This window comes from Hyperoodon ampullatus, assembly GCF_949752795.1.
Source record: "Hyperoodon ampullatus genome assembly, chromosome: 6".
Classification (NCBI taxonomy): domain Eukaryota; kingdom Metazoa; phylum Chordata; class Mammalia; order Artiodactyla; family Ziphiidae; genus Hyperoodon; species Hyperoodon ampullatus.
Genome location: NC_136919.1, coordinates 36631447 through 36647244, shown reverse-complemented (window position 1 = coordinate 36647244; position 15798 = coordinate 36631447). Strand labels below are relative to the sequence as shown.

The 15798-nt window shown below is 37.6% G+C and overlaps 1 protein-coding gene across 1 annotated transcript in view; it reads left to right on the top strand.

Annotated features, from left to right (window-relative positions):
* Positions 1-10852: 10852 nt before the first annotated feature.
* Positions 10853-15798, top strand: part of SHOC1 (shortage in chiasmata 1) — a gene marked incomplete at both ends in the record, with an annotated part of 81328 nt that continues 76382 nt past the window's right edge. Inside the window, 2 exons of the mRNA XM_079706620.1 lie at positions 10853-10897; positions 13573-13696. Of these exons, the coding sequence (XP_079562746.1) occupies positions 10853-10897; positions 13573-13696 (169 nt within the window). The remainder of the gene's footprint in view (positions 10898-13572; positions 13697-15798) is intronic.

Below are 15798 nucleotides of genomic sequence, written 5' to 3'. Positions count from 1 at the left end.
CTCATGGGGTGGGCTTCCCTGGTGGCGCAGAGGTTGAGAGTCCGCCTGCTGATGCAGGGGACACAGGTTCGTGCCCTGGTCCGGGAGGATCCCACATGCTGCAGAGTGGTAGGCCCGTGGGCCATGGCTGCTGAGCCTGCGCGTCCAGAGCCCGTGCTCCGCAATGGGAGAGGCCACAACAGTGAGAGACCTGTGAACCGCCCCCCCCCAAAAAAAAAACAACTCATGGGGTGATTATATCATACTTCTTAAACTCCCTCAATTCTGAATTTAGTGGAAGCCTCTATAATCATTGGAAATCAGAAACAGACCACCTGAAGCTTGAGGAAGCAAGTTTTTCTTAGTTTTCTAACCAGAATTTTTGACTATTTGCTTAGAAATTTCTCAAAGGATGAATGTGCCCTTAAGATTTTACATCCAATTCTGATGTGTGGGTTTTTTCCCCATACCAAGCAATTTTCTGACACCAAGATGGGTGTTCTACAATTCAATAAAATTCTGAAACTATATACCCAGAAAGAGCATCAGATCTCACAGGTTAAGGGCTCAGTCCTACAAGACTGCCTCCCACTATCACCATGACAGATGCCAATCACAAGTCCAGGTTGTCACCAGTGCTTCTGACCGCCTAGCTGTAGATCGGAGGGCGTCCAAGAACCTTCTCCTTGGGTTTGATCAAAGTGCTTGATGGACTCACAGAATTCACAGAAACATTTTACTTACTGGATTACCAGTTTATTATAACAGGATATAACTTAGGAACAGCCAGATGGAAGAGATGCATAGGTCAGGATACAGAGAAAGGGATGCTCTCTCAGAGAATGCTGCTCTTCCAGAATCTCCACATGTTCACCAATGCGGAAGCTCTCCAAACTCTATCCTTTTGGGGTTTTATGGAGGCCTCATTACATAGGCATGGTTGATTAAATCATTAGCTATTGGTGATTGGACTCAATCTCCAGTCCCTCTTCTCTCCCAGGAGGTGGCAGGGGTTGCGGGGGTGGGAGGAGGTGGAGGGGATGGATGGAACTGAAAGTTTCAACCTTCAAATCCCATGGTTGGCTCCACTGTTGTGTTTTCTAAAAGTCACTCCATTAACATAACAAAAGATAACCTTTATCTCTCTCATCACAGGAAATCCCAAGGGCTTTAGAAGCTCTGTGCTTGGAACCAAGACAAAGACTAAATATATATTTCTTTTAATAAATCACAATATCACAGCCACATTCCTTTTGGAATATTTCCCAGGTATATATTTCCTTTGAGAAGAGTTATACTCTCCCCAGCTTCCTCTCATCTCAGGCATCATTATATGTATTGGCAATCCAATTAACTTTTTCATAGCATTTTTCAATACTCTCCCTAGACCCTTAGACAATTGTACCCTAGTACCACAGACAGTTTCTCTGAGTCTATATTTGTCAATATTCTCCCTTCGCTGCTTACGTTAGAAACAACCCATCATTTTTGTTACATAAATACAGAAAAGAAGAAATGACATGACTATGGGGTAGGGGGGAGTCAAAAGAAGGAAAATGAGGAATAGAAGTAAAAAGAAAGGGCTTCCTTGGTGGCGCAGTGGTTGAGAGTCCGCCTGCCTATGCAGGGGACACAGGTTCGTGCCCTGGTCTGGGAGGATCCCACATGCCGCGGAGCAGCTGGGCCCGTGAGCCATGGCCGCTGAGCTGAGCCTGCGCGTCCGGAGCCTGTGCTTCGCAACAGGAGAGGCCACAACAGTGAGAGGCCCGCGTACCACCAAAAAAAAAAAAAAAAAAAGAAAAAAAATTCAAGAAAAAGAGGAATAAGAGACAAAAACATGGGGGGAAAAGATGCAAGAAGAGAAGATAGGCAATAAAAGCCTCAATAAAATTTAAGGGTTTAAGAAAGTTGCTCTTAGGACTTCCCTGGTGGTGCAGTAGTTAAGAATCTGCCTGCCGGGCTTCCCTGGTGGCGCAGTGGTTGAGGGTCCGCCTGCCGATGCAGGGGACACAGGTTTGTGCCCCGGTCGGGAGGATCCCACATGCCGCGGAGCTGCTGGGCCCGTGAGCCATGGCCGCTGAGCCTGCGCGTCCGGAGCCTGTGCTCCACAACGGGAGAGGCCCACGTACCACAAAAATAAATAAATAAATAAAAATAAAAACAATTGATGGATAAATCAGTGACTGATCAATTACACCTCACTGGTTGAAGTCAGAAGACTCGTGTTCTAGACCTACCTATGTAATTTTGGGCAAATCGCTTAACCTCACTGGACCATGAAGTATTGTAACTGAGCAGGACCTTATGGGGCCTTCCCAGGACAGACTTCTCCCCCTTATCCTCTGCTTTAACTCCTCTCTGAAGTACCTACATAACAGGATCTGATGCATATTTCCTGAGTTGTTTTACAGATGGTAAAACCACCACCAAATGGAAGAAATTAACTACTTGATGATGATAAGCACGTAGCCCCCAGACCTACTGGCACCTAAGGATTGATAATGTTGGCCCCTGTCACATGCCCTGTTACCTCACTATCAACCAGTCAGAGAATTGTGCACGAGCTGATCACATACCCTGGGATGTCCCTCCCTCACCTTGCCTTTTAAAATGCCTTGCTGGGCCTCCCTGGTGGCGCAGTGGTTGAGAGTCCGCCTGCCGATGCAGGGGATACGGGTTCGTGCCCCGGTTTGGGAGGATCCCATATGCCGCGGAGCGGCTGGGCCCGTGGGCCATGGCCGCTGGGCCTGCGCATCCGGAGCCTGTGCTCCGCAACGGGAGAGACCACAACAGTGAGAGGCCCGCGTACCGCAAAAAAAAAAAAAAAAAAAAAAAAAAAAATAAAATGCCTTGCTGAAACCCATTGGGGGAGTTCTGGCTTTTTGGAGCACTAGCTGTCTTGAACTCCTTCCTTGGTGCCCTGCAGTAAATGCTGCACCTTCCTTTACCACAACCTGGTGTCAGTAGATTGGCTTTACTGCATAAGGGTGAGTGGACCCAAGTTTGGTTCGGTAACAATATGAAAGGTGTTAGGGTAAATGTTACCCAGGGAAATGTTAAAGTGTAGAGTTGGCTTTTTCATTTTTCCTAAGGAAATGGACACTCAAGCATAACGGTTTATTCCAGCCTGTGTTTTCTTTGGTGGGTACAGAGTCAAATATAAGCATGGATAAAGTTTTCATCCTGGCCAGAAACTCCACTTATGTGAATTTTCAATGTGTGTGAAAGATCTGATAAACATGTGAGGTATGAGATGGCTCATAATTAGAAAAATGTTGAGGGGTTGGACATGTGGAACAGAGAAAAGTGATAGTGTTTATAGAGACAAATGTTGCAAAAATAAGCTACAATAACATTTGGCCTCTTTATGTGAAAAAAAAAAAGTAAACTCCGTGACTATGAAATGTTAGGTTTCTCTTCTATACTTGAGAAAATTTCTTTACATGCTGATGCTACAACAGCTCTTTTCTAGCACTATTATCTAGGTTAATTAGATTAAATATGTTGTGCTAAAATGTTTGCTCTCAATCTATTTATGTGAAATAGTCCCTTACTGATCAAAAGATAGTATGTGAGGCTACACCCATAAATTAGCAAATAAGACAATAAGCTACTTATGCAACACATTTGCGCAATATTATTTCATTTTATATATCCAGATTTTCTCCATTATCAGTTTCAGACTAATATGCAATTCTGTTTCAAGATGATTATCTGCCATATTCATGCCCTGCTCCCTTTGGCTGATCTGTGTGTGTGTGTGTGTGTGTGTAAAATATTTCATACACATTAGTGCTCTTGCAAAAACATCAAAAACCTAAAAATACCAAAAAAAATTTTTTTGATAGCTATTATTTCAAAATGACCTAGTGCCAGATTTTAAGTAAATTAAATATTCATTTCAGAGCTTATTCTAGATAAAGCGTTGTGCTAGTTACAAAGTATATAATTAAGACATGGTCCATGGTCTACCATCTCAGGAAGACTGCAGTCTAGTGGAGGAAGCAGACACAAACAAAACAATTATAATGCAAAGCATGAAAATTTCCCAAAATGGGATGTTGACAAAAACTCTAAGAGTGCTGAAAAGGTAACAACTAATTCTAAAAGTATCAGTGGGAGGAGGAAACATTTGAACTGAACCTTATAGAATAAATAGAGTTTCAACATGTGATCAGAAAACAAAATAAAACAGCAGGAACAAAGACTTGGAAGTGAGAGGATCTGGGAGATGTTCAGAAAATGGCCAGTAGTTGAGGGTTCCAAAGTAAATGGGGTTGAGTGAGTAGTTTTTCCTTGGTAAGGATTTCAGATTTTATCCTGTATGTGAGAGAAAGATGAAAGAATGTGCAGCAGAATGATATTCTCAGTTACTTGTTTTAGAAATATCATCCTGGCAGCAGTGTATAGAATTGTCTGAAGAGATGAAAAACAACCTAAGATAATGATTTGTGAGCTTCTTAAAAGTAAAGATTTGTTTTCCTTATTTTTGCATCGTCAGTGCTTCATATTGTGCCTGGCACAAAGTATGTTCTCAAAAACATTGAACATTATTACTATGGCCTCGACAGCACAGCATATGAATATAACAATGAAGCTTAACATCATCACGGGAGATTTCCCCAAATGTGTGGAATTAATCTGGACAGAAAGGGAGCTTTCCCCCCTTCTTTTATGGCTCCTCAACTTAGTTATATTCAAGTGTATCTAAACATTTATTTCCAACTAGATTCAAAATAATAATGGTGCAAATAATGGTGAATTAAAACTTATGGGGAAAAGTAATTGTCCTAAGATTCTCTTTAAATGCATAATTTTAGAAATTATGCAGAAACATTACTGAGAAAAAATACAGATGATTTAGATATGATAAAATTCACTGTAGATATATAAAGAAACTTTTAGAAATTTCCAAAGATAAGCAAGGAGAAAATATTCGCAAAACATATAGCAGACCAAGAACAAATATTCCTTTTAAAGAGTGTATGGCCTAGCTAAAAGCATGGGTTCTGAACCAGACTGTCTGGGTTTGCAATTCTGTCTCATACTTTCTAGCTTAACACTACTTAAATTAGATACTTAAGTTCTCAATGTCCCAGTTTTCTTATCTGTAAACTGGGGTTTGTAATATGGTATCTAGTTTACAAAGAGTGGCAAAGTGTTTACAATAGTGTTTGTCACATAGTAAATGCTCAATAAAAGTTAGCTGTTTTTAAATTATTATTCTTAATGTGGCAGAGACTTACTATGTATGTCCCCCAGATCTGTTCTCTCCTTCCTATTTTGGTAATAGAATCTCCAAGTTGTAACTATGCACGTGACTGTCCAGAATAAAACCTGAATCTTTTAACCTTTTTTACAGAGAGGACTGACCATGTGACTAGGGCTTGGCCAACGAGAGGTAAGCAGAAGTGTCATGTGGAAGGTTACGGGAACCTTCCTTAAGAGACAGCTAGACACTTACCAGATTCTCAAAATTAAATAGAATGAAATTGATCAGGGTCAGTGAGAATGCAGAGCAACAGGAACTCTCAAACGTTGCTGGTGGGAATGTAAACTGGTATAATCATTTTGGAAAACAATTTGGCATTCTTGAATTAAATGTAAAAATATGCACATTTCTCAATAATCAAGAAATTCATTCCAAAATTTATATTCTAGAGAATGGTATATGTGTACTAAGATACATGTACAAGGATATTGACAGCAGCATTATTTGTAATTGCCCAAGACTAATAATCCAAAGATCCATCAATAACAGAATGGATAAACAAGTTGACCTATATTTATATGAAGGGAGTAATTCAACACTGAAATTGAATTAACATATATACGTACAACAACATCCACTGAATGGAAGAAGCAAGAACCAAACTAACACAAACAGCAGGATTCAAAAATAGGCAAAACTATATCATTTAGAAATGCATACTTGGGTGAAACTTTAAAGAAAAGCAAGGCAATGATTATCATAAAGTCAGGATTACAGTAATCTCTAGATCTAGGAGGAGACTTCCTCTAGGGAGAGTTATGATTAGAAAAGGAAACGGAGAGCTCCTGAAATTCTTGTAATGCTGTTTCTGAGTAGATTTGCATGGATGTTTCTTTAAAATAATTTTTAAACTATACATTATCTTATGGACTTTTCTACATGAACATTGTATTTCACAATTTTAATTACAGATTATATAAAGGAACATTGTGCTCTTGGTCTCTCCTCTTTTTCATTCCTTCCTCCATCCTGATGCTGTCACCTGAGACCATGAAAACAAGGATCACAACCTAGGAATATCAGAGTAATGAGCTGGAAGGTAGGTCCCTGAGGACTTTGTGAGGACAGCTGCCATATCAGTTTTGAACCTTTTACCTCTATGCTTCATTTACATGAAAGAGAAATAAATTTTATATTATTTTGGAATTTTCTGTTTTTTACACAGCCAAACTTGATATTAACTAATATACCTATATTCAAGATCTTCAAAAAGACAACCGACTCAATAGAAAAATTGCCTGATCTCATACACACACACAAACACAATCCCTGGGCAATTAGTTCCTGGAAGAAGAAATCCAAAGGGCTCATAAACTTCTAAAAAGTGCTTAATCTCAGCAGCAATCAGAGAAATGCAAATTAAAACAAGATAGTATTTTTCACGTATCAGATCAGCAAAAATATTTAAAGAGCAATATATTCATTTCTGTTGAGTATTCAGGAAAATGGTTCCTCTCAGGCACTGTTAACATAAAACGCATAAATTTTGGGGAGGTAAATTGGCAGTATCTATTAAATCTGAAATGCTCTCACTTATGAGTCAGCAAAACAACACAAATATATACCATAGAAATAACAGTAATAATATTCAAGGCCATATGTCCAAGAATTCTTACTGCGGTATTATTTTCAAGGTAAAAAACTGGAAACAATCTGTTAAAATCCTTCAGTAGTAGAAAGTTTGGATAAATTATGGCACATCCTTACTATGAAATATGTGGCTGTTTAAAAATGAGTTAAATCTGTATGTCTTGATCTGGAAGGTTGCTCAGGATGTATTGTTTAGTGAGGGAAAAAAGTGACCCATTTTTATATAATTGGCCAAACTATTTTGTGCATGCATACCTGTATAAATTTGTATGAACATGCAGGAAAGTGTGAAAAGATACACCCCAGATTGTTAACATCATCTACCTGGGAGTTGGGGTGGTAACAGAGATTACTTTTTCTGTATCCATCTTGGGATGGTTTTACTGGTTAGGATGAGTATAACTACTTCGTGTTACTTTTGTAATTTTTGCAAAATTAAATTAAAATTGGTTTAATAAAAGGTATACATCCAAGAACACAGAATAATTAATGTACCTCAATGCCAGATGAACACCTTTACAACTGATTCTTGCTAAACATAAAATCCGTTATCGCTGTAGCAAACTGCACAAACCTCTACAACGTAGAATGAAGTAGGTAACTTACTGTGGCTTAACCACTGAGTTTCATAATTAGAATTTCGTTAATAATTAACTTGAAAGAAACCCATGTGTTAGTAAAATAAATAAGTCTAGGTTACTTCTTGCAATCCTCTGGGAAGGAATCAAAGGCCAAGCTATGTCAGGAAGGCAGGAGTTAGGAAATGGAAAGAAAGGGACAAGTCTCCTTCCTTCTCGGGTGGATCTAGGGACTCCTAAATGAGTCTGTCGGTGAAAGGGCGGCTGTGATCAAGGTATACAATTTGCATTTCCCCAGTCTAACTCGTCCTTTTCCTGCCCCTCCTCGAAGGTTCTTCTGCCAAGGCACGACCATCACCTAGCCAGACCTGTCTGGAGTCACGTTTGCCTCCTCCCTTTTGTTTTCCTTTGCCCCTGAATCTGGCTGCTAAATCCTCTCATCTGCCCTCTGGCACGCCTCTGCCCTTGTCCTCATCTGGTCCCTCCGCGTTCGGCGCAGCCACACCAAAGAATTTCAGACTCCTGTGGCCGTCGCGACTTTTCACACCAGCTCCTCCGAGCTTCCCGCCCCCATCCCCACGGTCACCGTCCACCCTGTGCCGCGAAGGTTTGCTCACCCGTGAGAACCTCGGCGCTGACCACATCACGTGCTCGGGCCGTCTCCTGCCTGGGCGTCCCAGGATGTGGGCTACCGCAGACGGAAGTGCCCTCATCCCGAGGGGCGGGGCAAGAGGGCGGGGTGGGGTGACGCCTGGCCCGGCTGGCCAATGAAAGCACTGAGCTCAAGGTCAGAGGTCACGTGTCCAGTGGGCGGGAATTTTCTCCTGGGAAGAGCGAGAGGACGCGATTTCACCTCTGGTAAAAACCCTGAGAGGCCGGAGAGAGGAGGGAGGTAAGGTGTTCTTGAGCTGAGGGGAAGAAAAGGTCGGGCTGGGGCTAGAGTATGGCGGCTCCGAAATCTCTAGAAAACAGATTAGTGAGGCCCGGCTGATGTGGTTCTGTGGGGACAAGACCCCAGAACCAGAGCCCACCTAACCTAATTGGGCAAGAATAGAGGGTGTGAAGGGAACAGAAAGGCCAATAGGATTTCTAGCCACTAATTCGGTTGCATAGATTAAACAATCTGAGAATATCCGTGAACCTTACCTCCTCTGCGATTTGACAATGGTGAAAGTGTGGTTTTTGTGAAAGGAAGTGAGGAAGGGAAGAAATCTCCCGATGCCTGAGGCTGGTGGAAGGAGATGGGAAGCCTGCAATCCACACTCACCTCTGTGTGATCTTAAGTAACCTTGGGAATAATGTTCCATTTTATATTTGTATGCTGTAAATAGATACAATTTTTATTGTATCTATTCTGCCTCAATAAAGCTGGGTGGAAAAAATCTTGGGAAACCTAACTTCTCTAGCATTGTGCATAAGAGCCTGACCTAATGATTTGTATGCATTTCTATTCTGACCCAACAGAGTCCTGTCAGGAGGTAGCACAGGAGCAATAAAATTTTTAGGAATATGTAAGGAAAACTATTTCAGGAATTGCTGCAATTCAGAAGTTGATTATTTTAAGATACCTTCTCTCTAACCATGATTTTGCTTGTTTTCCCCCTTGTCTTGGATTTTAGAAGTAAGGCCAGTTTCTCTCTCTTCCTGTCCACCCACCGCTATGAGATGGATTCAAATATCTGTAATGCAATGAAATACAGTTGACAGATGAAAGAAATTTTATGAATGTATATGATGTCCGGTATCTTATTTAAGTACTATACATTTAGCATGAATTTAAATGATTAACTTCAATACAACAGTAACTATTGTTTAAGGTAGTTGATGAGAGTGATGAATCCAAAGCTGATAGAATATTAGGCTTCACAAGAAAGGAAAATTTAAGATAAACGCTGACAATAAACTGAATGGATATACTAGGTAGAGTTGGTTGATTTTTAACTTTTTCTACTATCTGGCACATCCAGATAATTTTTCCTGAAAGTGCAATATCAAGAAGTAGAAATTCTAGAATCAATATTTGCTTCAAAGATCAGTGATACTCTGTATGGAAAAGGTATGGAAGTACAATGATTGGAAATATTTCCAGAGAAGTAATCACCAGTTAGAAGATGCTTATGCTGGCATTAAGTAAGAGTGAAAGAGGGCACCAACACTATGTGTTCCCCACATTTGTTGATATCACAGAATCTAACAGCATTAAAAAGTTTTCATATAACATTGGGTTTGTTTTCATTGGAATGCTTATTATAATATCCAAAATGTCTTCTGATTCATTAGTGAAATAAAATAATTGTGCTCTATATTAAGAAGTTTGCACTTAGATTTTTAACCCAGTAATTGAGCAGTTAAGAATGTTCACTTGATGATAACTGAAAATAGGAATAGATTCATAGCCAATTAATGTAAATGAGATCTTCAGTTCTTCTGGAGAGCAATTTTACTATTTGGAAATAGGTAAACCTCAAACAGATTTTAAATGATAATGAAACTAAGGCAAGACCATTTGGATTAAAATGTATATTTCATTCACTGAAAGCTTACTGACAAACTACTACTGTATGAAAACTTCTAGTTTATATCTGAATTCCCAAAAACATTTTAAATGATTGATCAAAATGCTAAGAACTTTCTGATAAACTGGACTGTGTCCTAGAGTAAATATTCTAAGCTGTAATTCCTCTGATTCTCACGTAAATGAGAACCATTTTGGACTTATTCAGCATTCAAAATTTATTGAGACAATCTGGGACTAGCAGATGCAAACTATTATATATAGGATGGATAAACACCAAGGTCCTATTGTATAGCACAGGGAGCTATATTCAGTATCCTATGATAAGCCATAATGGAAAAGAAAAAAAAATTTACTTTGTTAGGTGAATTTGTTGATTTACTGATAATGACCCAATGACCTAAAAATAATATACCATAGTTGCTTTATTCCAAATGAGCTAGTAGGGAATTCTAACTCAGGCTTTTTATTTTCTAAGAGAGTGGAATTTTCCAAATCCTACTCCACTGCTTCAGCACAGTTTTGCCCTTGGTTATTCGATTTCGAGACCACTTAGGAAATAGTTATCCTGAGAAAATCACTCTATCAGTCTTGTGAACCCCAGCCTCTTTTGCAACAAAATGATCACATTAAATATATTGCAATCCACCAACTAGGAGTTGTATGGATAAAATAGTATGAAAAATATATGAACAATTTTATACCAATATATATTATTTTCATATTAGATTTAAATCACAGTAATGTTATTTTCATAGTTAAATTTTTATCATTCAGAGTCTTTTTTAAAATGAATGAACCAATGTTTTGTGATTAAGGATGGTTTTCTGCTCCTGGCTTTGCTGTTTTACCAACATTTACTTTTAATTTTTATATTTCCAGACGTTGAAATTTGTACTGCTTCCAAAGAAAGAAGACATGTTTCCAGCATTCAAATATTGCGCCATAGACTATTCATATGAGGTAGAGTGTTACTGGATCACTAACTGTTTACTAAAAATTATGATATAAAAGTGTTATCTACATTCACTATATGATTATGATTATTTTTCTGTAGTCCTTAGAGTAATCCTTAGTCTAATTACTTTGAAATTCATTTAAAATTACTTTCCACTTTTAATATACCTTAAAAATGCTACTTTGGGAAGGAAATTATTGACAATTTAACGTGAATTTGAAGCTGTCAGCAGGAAAAAATATAGAAACTCTTGACAGGTTTGGACTGCTTTTATGAATGATCTTGAGTGATCTTGAGAGGAGTGGGGAAAAAGCAATCCCAGTTATCTTTATGATAAAATGACAATAACAGTATGTATTGGCCACTTACTATGGGCCAGATACTTCGCTCTTTTGATGGATTATATCATTTGATCACTTGCTCTTTTGATGGATTATGTCATTTTGATGATCATAACTACTCCATGAGGAAGATACTATTATCTTATCAGGTTTTACAGTTTTACAGGTTAGAAAAATGGTGTCTAGAGAAATTAAATAGCTTGTACATAGCTGAAATTCAAACCAGGCACATTGTTAAGAAACTAATTAAGGACTTCCCTGGCAGTCTAGTGGTTAAGACTCTGTGCTCCCAATACAGGGGACATGGGTTCGATCCTGGTGGGGGAACTAAGATATCGCATGTCGTGCAGCAAAAAAAAAAAAAAAAGAAAGAAAGAAAAAAGAAACTAATTAGAATAGTTGTCACACAACAGTTCATAGTTCTTATGATCTTAATTAACAAGTTAAATTTTGGTTTTCTTTATAACCTTGACCCCCATCTATCAGGAAAAAAATTGCTCCACTATAACTAAAACTGTGTTATATTTTATAGGAAATAAAAAAGGTATATAAGTATCTTCAGGTTTTCTTATTCCCTCATAACCGAGGAAGGCAAATGTATCATTATAACACATATATGATAGGGAATCAGAGGTCATTGTTACACAAATATTTATGAATGTATTATCCACTTGCAAAATTAGTCTATACTCAAACATCCTCAAACTTTTGAGGATATTTGAATCCTCACTGCTGGTATCTTAGTTTCTTGCCGTGATACAATACAAATATACTAATCAATGGCAAATCTTGCAAAAGATACTGGGTTTTGTAAAGTTCATGAAAACAGTGTTGAAGAACCACTCAAATAACAGGTAAAGCTATTATCAGACGAAGATTTTACAAAATTAGACCAGATTACAGACAAGAGAAAGAGAATGGTTTGAATATCAAAGGAGTCAGAGATGCCTTGGGAAAATTTGATTAAATCCTCAAATATTTTCTAGAAATATTTATGATCAAAGGTGAAGTAATGACTAGTATCATGCATATCATCATATAATACAGTTTTGAGGGAAATAATGACAAAAAATCAGTTATAAATATAAGCTAACTATGAACAAAATTTCATTAAATATAAATTTTAATTTTTATAACTTTATTTCATTTTTTAGACAAAGTTCTAATCAAGCTTTTCTTTCCTTTTTACTATGAATCTTTGGTCCTTATTTTATATAAATTACTTTAACTGAGCTTTTCTTTGTACCATTTATTCTTAGATAATGAAGACCTCTTATTTAATATGTTATTATACCTTCAGCAAACATAAAAATCTTGGGAAGTAATGCAAGAAACTATCATTTGTCCAAATACATAGAATAATGAATTCTGTGGGAAGTTGAGAGTCACTGAGGGATGGCTTCATAGAGGAAATATTGCTTAAGATGAGCCTTGAAAGATGAATAGAATTTTGATAGCTAGAGAAGAGTATCAGGGCATTTTTCAGAGGCACAGTGTAGACCACAGTGTTGATGAGGAAGTGACCACTAAATGTTAACGGGGTAGTAATTGATCTATTTAAAGACTACAGTTAGTATTAAAGAGTAATGGGAAATAAAGCAGGAAACTAAAAGCAGACCCAAGTATAGAGAATTTTGATTTATAAGCTTACTTAACTGATTTAACATCCTTTTAAGGTTTAATTATTAGATTTTTTAAAAAATTAGTAACATATTTGCTGGATGTCACAAGTGAAACTGTGCAAAGATGTAGAAAACAAAAGTTAAGATAGCCATATTATACTGTTAAGTGAAAAACAGCACATTGCTAAATGGTATATAAATGATGTGATCCCATTTTTTTTTGTCACACGCACATACACACACACACACATTTTAGCCTAATCTAGAAAAGAAAGTATCTAGGAAAATACACCAAACTATTACTGATATGACTAGGAACCTTGACTTTCTCAGTTATGTGGTTCTGTGTTAGATATTTTATAGTAAGCATGTATTACCTTTAAATAAAAATAATATAGGGCTTCCCTGGTGACGCAGTGGTTGAGGGTCCGCCTGACGATGCAGGGGATACGGGTTCATGTCCCGGTCCGGGAAGATCCCACATGCCGCGGAGCGGCTGGGCCCGTGAGCCATGGCCGCTGAGCCTGCGCGTCTGGAGCCTGTGCTCCGCAGAGGGAGAGGCCACAACAGTGAGAGGCCCGTGTACCGAAAAGAAAAAATATATATATATATATAAATTTGAAAGAATAGAAAATTTTAATATTCTGAATATTGACAGATAAGTATTTTAAATCCACTATATATTAAAAGATTTTATAATCTTACTTTCTTACATAGAATGTAGTTAGAAAGAAGTTTTGCAGAGATGCTTTATTGCTTCGAATCCCTTCATGTTTATATCAAGATGAAAATGATCCTGCAAGAGTTACTGATAATAAATATAGGAGGCCATGGACAAGAGGTATGTTTTAATTTTATTTTTTAAAAATCTATTTTTAAAAGTATTTCAGAGTTTAGCATAATATATTATTAAGAAAATGCAGTGATTTTCTCATTATATAAAAGTGTATTCATATCACAATTCCAAGAAGTTTACAAATTAATATTTTTATGACAGAATTTAGGTGACAAAGTAAGGAATTGGAAAGCTTATACTAGATATGAATAGAACAAATAAAAGATATGTAGGTGATGAAGTTTTAAAATATTCTAACATTGTAACGTTTGTTGTACTATAATAGGATATTGTTCAACTGTAGGAAGGCTACTTTAAGTTGTAATAATACACTGAATATAAAACTATTTTTAAATGTATATGTACAAATACCATCTTTTGCTTTTATCATGTCATAGACTTAAGAAAGACTAGCCTCCCTGGAGGATACAAGTCAGTTAACAACGTTTATTTACTCTGTATTCTGTATAGGCACCATTACAGGTGCTAAGAACACAGTTACTAATAAGACATAGAAATAGTCCCTGCCTTCAGTGGGTTTTCAGACAGGTAAGGAGGATGCAACAATAAAACCATTAAATATGTAAACTAATATTTGGTATTGATAAATGTATAGAGAAGATACATACTGTAATGTTATATGAAATTTCAGGAGTAGGGAATGCTATTTCCTAAGATGGTTAGGGTAGGACTACAATGAAGAGGTGGACATTTGAGTTGAGATGTGAGTAATAAGACGGCAGCAGCCATAAAAAGATATAGGGGAGAAGCCTTTCAAGCAAATGCAAAATTCCTGACTCAGGAATAAACTTGATGTATGTAAGGACCAGAAAATTAGGACATCGTGACTACTTAATGAAAAAGGGGAGATCTGACAAGTAGGCAGGTTCTGAAAGATATGAGGCTTTGAAGGCCGTAAGATGGAGTTTGTTTGTTTGTTTGTTTATATTATGGCTGATATGGTAAGTCATTGGACAGTTTTAAGAAAATGTGGCATAACCTGATTTTTGCATTAGAAAAACCATTCTGGTTGTTTGGAGGTTGGAAGGGGTAAGGATTGGGAGGCAAGTGTAGAGGCGAGAAAATCAATCAGGAAGCTACTGTATGGTTCAGAATCTAGACTACTAGGTGAATCTATACTTTACATAAAAGATGGTACCTTAGACTAGGCTTATAGTAATAAAGATGTGAGAAGTGGTTGAGATTGGGATTATTTTAGAGGTCCAGCCAACAGTGAGAGGGTTAAAAAAAAAATAGAAGAAGAAAGAGTTTCTTCTAGGTTTTTGACCTGAGCAACTGGGTGGATGGCAGTGCTATTTCCTAAGATGGGGAAAGGCTTGTGGGGAAGCCAATTCATGGCTGGAGTCAATAGCTCTGCTTTGGCCAGGTTAAAATGCCTATTAGGCATCTAAGTGGAGACATCAAGAGGCAATTGGTTGTATTAATCTTGAGCACAGCTGGAGTTTCAAATTGGGGTCATTGATATGTAGACTGCACATTAATTTGTAGAATTGTATGAAGTCACTGAGGGCATGAGTATAGATAGAGCAGAGAACCTAGGACAAAGCGGTAAAACACCCCAACCATTAAAAGGCTGATATAGAAGGTGAAACCAGCTAAGAGGACAAGTGAGGTAGAAAAACCAGAAGAGTGTGGTGTTGTAGAAGTCTAATGAAGAAAGTGTTTCAAGAAGTAAGAAGTGGTCAAAAGCATTGGTCCCTGTTAAAGTGTCAAGTAAGATGAGAATAGTGTGTTGACCATTAGCTTAACTAAATGTAGATCATTGATGACCTTGGTAAGAGCGGTTCCACTGGAATATTGTGTATGAAAGCCTGATCAGAGTATGTTGACAAGAGAATGTGAAGTGGGATGTGAGATGGTAGTTGTAAACAACTCTTTTGAAGAATTTTGCTATGACGGTAAATAGAAAAATAGAGGTGCGTTAGCTGAAGGGAGAAATGGGGTAAAGCTTTTATTTTTTTAGATGTGCGAATTAAAAAAATATATGTGTGATAAGGAAAGAGACTGTAAAATGTTTGTCTGCCAATGGAAATAATCTTGGTAAAAAGAAAGAAAATGATGATGCAGGAAATAAAAAGGATAACTTA